Source organism: Vombatus ursinus, unplaced genomic scaffold (genome assembly GCF_900497805.2).
Source record: "Vombatus ursinus unplaced genomic scaffold, bare-nosed wombat genome assembly UNPS02000749.1, whole genome shotgun sequence".
NCBI classification, from domain to species: domain Eukaryota; kingdom Metazoa; phylum Chordata; class Mammalia; order Diprotodontia; family Vombatidae; genus Vombatus; species Vombatus ursinus.
Window position 1 is genome coordinate 4,044,227 of NW_020940527.1, and position 5,780 is coordinate 4,050,006.

The 5,780-nt window shown below is 44.5% G+C and overlaps 1 protein-coding gene across 6 annotated transcripts in view; it reads left to right on the forward strand.

The window, feature by feature from the left end:
• NUDT13 (nudix hydrolase 13) overlaps window positions 1-5,579 on the forward strand; it is a 29,598-nt gene extending 24,019 nt beyond the window's left edge. For 3 of the 6 annotated variants that reach the window (XM_027857116.1, XM_027857123.1, XM_027857154.1), the window contains 4 exons: window positions 1,494-1,619; window positions 1,784-1,895; window positions 2,320-2,474; window positions 5,183-5,579. In XM_027857116.1, the coding sequence (XP_027712917.1) occupies window positions 1,494-1,619; window positions 1,784-1,895; window positions 2,320-2,474; window positions 5,183-5,383 (594 nt within the window). In that variant the 3' untranslated portion in view covers window positions 5,384-5,579. Of the gene's footprint in view, window positions 1-1,493; window positions 1,620-1,783; window positions 1,896-2,319; window positions 2,475-3,834 lie in introns of all 6 variants that reach the window. The other 3 variants (XR_003568669.1, XM_027857133.1, XM_027857145.1) reach the window with 3 other exon arrangements.
• The last annotated feature ends 201 nt before the right edge of the window (window positions 5,580-5,780 follow it).

Genomic DNA, 5,780 nt, shown 5'->3' on the forward strand with positions numbered 1-5,780 from the left:
TTTCTTTCTTTCTTTCTTTCTTTCTTTCTTTCTTTCTTTCTTTCTTTTCTTTCTTTCTTTCTTCCTTCCTTCCTTCCTTCCTTCCTTCTTTCTATCTCTATATATCATCAATATCATCATGTGTGTATACATGTGTGTGTATGGGAGGGGATCCATCTACATTACCCAGCCCAGTCTCTCCAGCAACTCAGAGAAAAATGTCAACTCTCTCCCTACTCTAAATGACTCCTGCCCACTTATATATACATACATACATGTATATGAATATAGATGTGCAACACATGTATATGTGCATGTGTGTGTATGTATGTACAGAAATATATGTGTGTAGATATATATACTCAGAGAGACAGCCAGAAACTTACTGGGCATTTCATACACACATGAGCATATGGGTGTTTATGCACAATCACATGTGTACACATGTACATGTGTGTACCTTTATAAGCCTATATACACTACATGTATATATACATGTACACGAGTATACATATACAGATCCACACATGTATGTATATATGTGTGTGTGTGTGTATATATATATCTATGTATAGATAAATAAACAGACAAATAGATGAGATATAGATATAGGTATAGAAACGTGTCCATCTATACTCATTTCAGTGACCTGTCAGATAAGCAAGCCTTCTTCTGGATCCTTTGTGTGCTAAGAAAACTCCCTAAAACCAAGGAATGACCACTCGCCAAGGTTTGGTTCTGGACTCATGAAGCGCATGGATGTTATTGAGGCAGCCAGATGTGGGGAGGGGAGTTCTGGACCAGACACTCGGAAGATTTGAGTCTCCCCCCTGACACTCACTAGCTGTATGATCTTGGACAAGTCACGTAAGCAGCATGCGCTGCAGGATGCTCTCTAAGTGCAGGCTACTAAGTAATAAATGGGGTGGGAGGATTTGTGTGTGACAAGAGCTCTGAACAAGGATCCTCAATGTCTTATTCATGCCTTCATCGCCTTTTACAATCCCATGGAAAGTCTGAATAGAGGGCAGGACTTAAATTAGCAGCGAAGGACCTTTGAATCAGAACCAGCCTCACCTGGTGACTTCAGAATATTTTTAGATGCAAAAAATATCATAGACTTTTTATTTAGGCTGAACTGTCAGAGGATCATCAGATCTTTTCCTTCATGTTGCAGCGGTGTCAGAGAAGCTGTATTCAAATCCTGACTCTGACACTTATCGCCTGAGTGGCCTTAGGTGAATCCCTTACCCTCTCTGGTGCCCAGTTTCCTTACTGGGTTAAAAAAAAAAACCCACAAACCCCCCCCCCAAAAAAATGAGGTGTCTGGATGAGATGGCCTCTACAGTCCCTTCTGGCTCCACCTCTGTGGTCCTTTCATTTTCTGGAGGTAAAAGGGGGTAGAAATCATTTGGCAGGGACAACATTCTTCTTGAAATTGCAGGAGAGACGGGGCTGGGTAATGAACATGGACCCCCTCCCAAGAGACCATGTCTGTTTTTGTGTTTGCTCAGGCTCAGGCCCTTCTCCGTTGGCATGACTGCCATCAGTTCTGTGGCAAAAGTGGGCACCCCACCCAGAAGAATGTGGCTGGCAGCAAACGCGTTTGCCCCTCTAGTAAGATGATCTATTACCCGCAGGTGAGCATCAGTACAGGGTACCCGGGTGGCCCAGGAAGCTGGGACGCTGTCCTCTGCAGGAGAAGGAAAGCAGGTCATACGTGACGCTTCCCTCAGTTTGTCCATACTGCCACGCCACGACAGTGGTGCTGCCCTTGACCCCTTGCCGCCATGCTCTTCCCTAGATGTCCCCTGTGGTAATCACGCTGGTGTCGGATGGGACCCGATGCCTGCTGGCCCGGCAGAGCTCGTTTCCTAAGGGGATGTACAGTGCCCTGGCGGGATTCTGTGATGTGGGTAAGGAGCCTTAGACGCAGACATTAGACACAGGAGTCCTGAAGTGAGTGGAATTTCATTTCTCTAGTTATTTCTTGGTGTCTTGTCATCAGAATACTTGAACGCTCAGGCACAATCCTCTCTGGCGTGTGTTGATCAGTCAAGAAGCACCTAGTACACACCTATTATATACCAGGCACTTGATGCATAAGAGGCCTGGCTGCCTCTCGGTCTATGACAATCATTCTGTCCCACTCACCCCTGTAACACAGCACCCACCCTCCAGGTCTTCAGCGGTCCTAAGGCACCAGCTCCTAGCACTGTGACTCAGCGTCCCAGCCTCACCCAAACTAGGACTCCTGGATTACATTTGGAGTGCCGCTGCTGAACCTGTCTCTCACCCTCCCGCTGCAGGGCTGTCCCAAACTAACCTGAGTGCTTCTAGGTGAGACGCTGGAAGAGGCTGTCCGGCGGGAGGTAGCTGAAGAGGTGGGGCTGGAGGTAGACAGCCTGCAATATTCGGCATCCCAGCACTGGCCCTTTCCTAACAACTCCCTCATGATGGCGTGTCATGCTACCGTGGGACCAGGGCAGACGGAGGTGAGGACTTGCCAGGCTTCTCTTGGTGTGATACTTCCTGGTCAGAAAACCAATTCAGATCAGTCAATTGACAAGTTGTTTTTTTTTTTAAATGACTTTTTTTTGGGGTGGGGCGAGGCAGTTGGGGTTAAGTGACTTGCCCAGGGTCACACAGCTAGTGAGTGTTATGTGTCTGAGGTCAGATTTGAGCTCAGGTCCTCCTGAATCCAGGGCTGATGCTTTATCCGCTGAGCCACCTAGCTGCCCCACAATTGACAAGTATTTACTGGGTGCCTTCAGCATGCCTAATGACATATAATACATGATCCCTTAAAGAGTTTGCAATTTATTGGAGGGAAAAAAATATTAAGAGAGTCACTAGGTTTGGAACTTTGATTTTGAAATAACAACAACTACCATCTATATAGCACTTCGAAATTTGCCCATCATCTCGTGTGTCCATCACAACAACCTTGTGAGGTAGGTGCTATTACTATGCCCATTTTGCAGATGATACACCTCAGGGGTGAGAAAGTTAAGTGACCTGCTCATGTGAGTTGGGGGAGGGGATTCAAATAGAGGTCTCCCTAAAAGACAGTCATTTATTTTTTTTATTTTATTTTTTAAATTAATTTATTTTGATTTATCAATAATCAGTTCCATATGCTTTTGAGTTTAAAATTTTTCTCCCCCTTCCCCACCACCCTCCCCAAGACGGCGCACAATCTGATATAGGCTATACATTTACATTCATATTAAACATATTTTCACATTGGTGATATTGTAAGTAAAAATTAAAACCAATAGGAGGAACCATCAGAAAGAGGAAACAAAACTCAACAGAAGAGAAAAAAAAATAGCAATTCGACTTCCGTAGTTCTTTCTTTGGATGTGGATAGCATTCTCCATCACAAGGCCTCTGGAGATATCTTAGATCCTTGTATTGCCAGGAAGGGTTAAGTTTATCAATACTAGTCATCACACAACATGGCTATTATTGTGTACAACGTTCTCCTGGTTCTGCTAACTTCACTCAGTATCAGACCATACAAGTCTTTCCAGGTGTTTCTGAAGTCAGCCTGTTCATCATTTCTTATGGCACAATGGTATTCCATCATAAAAGACAGTCATTTAGACTAATGTGGAAATATGTTTAATATGATTGTACATGTAAAGCCTCTATCAGATTCCATGCCTTCTTGGGGAGTGAGGAGGAAAAGGAAGGAGAAAAATTTGGAGCTCAAAATCTTATGAAAGTGAATATTGAAAACTAAAAATAAATTTAAAAAAGGAAAGAAAAAAAAAGACAGTCATTTAGCTGCCTGGCTCCCTCCTCACGTGCACACCTAACCATGATGCTGTTTCTTTTTTCTGATACCAGATCTGACCTCATTGGCCAAGTCAAGACATGGGGCTTCCTTTGTTGACTCAGTTTGAGGGTTTTGTCTCGGTATCATGGACTCTTAGAATCAAAGAGGCCTCAGCGGTCATCTAGTCAGTCCCTGCCGCCCAGTATAGGAACCCCTTCTTCCGAGTCCCTAACATACCTCTCCCATGGATACCTCCACCTGTTGAATTCCTAGCCATCTCTCATGGCCCAGCTCCAATGAAGTCATCCAATCTCTGCTTGCCAAAGCCACCCTGATGTTTGGGCTTCCGTTTCTAGAGTGATCTGTGTCAACGTCATGTAGGTTAGTGAGCTTCTTAGAAGGAAGACAGAAGATCCCATCGCATGGACCGCTACTGTACTATCCCACTACACGGTGGAGAGAGCCCTGAACCTGGAGTGCGAACGACTTCAGTTTAAATCCAGCATCAGACACTTAACTAGCTGTGGGATCCTAAGCAAGTCCCTTAACCTCTCTCTGCAGCAGTTTCCTCTCAGTATGCTGGCTATTAGGGCTCATCTTTCATGCCCTTCATTTGTATATTCCCCATGCCCTGGGGCTCTCCCGCTCTCCAGCAGGACTTTGAGTCTGTCCCTACCAGACAGCCGGCTCAGAATACTGTTCTTCCTAAGTCCTGTTTGGAAACTGTTTTCTCACCTTTCTTACCATGGTAGAGGCAACGTTTAAGAGCTGACGCTGTCCAGCCCAGCCTCAGCAAAGGGGAGCAGTCAAAATGACCTGGGTTTGAATCCTCCTTCTGATACGTATTGATTGATTGAATGATTATCATCTGGGTGACCCTGGACAAATCATTTAAACTTTATTTTATTTAAACTTTGCTCCTCGCACAATCCCATGGGACTTTATCTACTAAGTCACAGATTGGCATGGAGCTGCACAGTGGTGGGACTGCTCTTTTCGTGTGTTCCCTACACTAACAAAATTCATTAATCCAGTAAGCATTTGTCAAGGGCCTACTATGCGCTAAGTACCATGTGAATGAAATGAAATTGGTCCCTGCCTTCAAGGACCTTACATTCTATTGGGGGGGGAGATAGGAGGAACAACACATGCACGGATAATTAATGTAAATATATGCAAAGTAAGGGAGGGTCTTTTGGGGGGGAGGGGTTTCCATTATCAATAAAGGCCTATGTAGGAAGTAGCCCTTGAGTTGAGTCTTGAAAGAAACTAGGCATTTTAAGAGCTGGAGGAAGAGGATGAAGTGCATTTTAGGCCTGGGGAACAGCCCTGGCAAAGAGAACCTAAACATATTCCTACCACAAAAAATTTTTTTATAGCATCTGTCTTTATTTTTTGTTCTTCTCTTGTGCCTTTCAGATCCATGTGAACTCCCAAGAGCTAGAATCAGCAGGCTGGTTCAGCCTGGAAGAGGTGGCCACAGCTCTCAGGAGGAAAGGGTCACCTTCCAGTGAGCAAGATGGCGCCCTCCCCTTCTGGTTGCCTCCCAAGGTGGCCATTGCTCATCAATTGATTTGGGAGTGGGTGCAAAAGCAAAGCTCCTCTTCAAATCTTGCTTAACCTAGATCAAGCTACACACATGTCTCTTCTACATCCTTGGAGAACACATCAAAGAAAAGAGATTGATGGAGATGATGTGACAGTGGCAAAAGGCAAACTCCAAACCAGCCTCATCACATAAAAGGCAGTGTGGTGTAGAGGAAAGAGCGCTGGACTTGGAGTCAGAACAGACCTGCATAGGAATCCCACCTCTGATTCTTACTAACCATTGGCAAGTCACTTATGACTTCACTGAGCCCCAGTTTTCTCATCTGTAGAATGGGGATAATAATATCAGTAGAACCTACCTCATAGAGTTGTTGTGAAGATCAGATGAAATAACATATTGTTTTGAAAACCTTACAGCTGACATTTATATATAACACTTTTATTATTATTAGGCCATTGATATGATAGG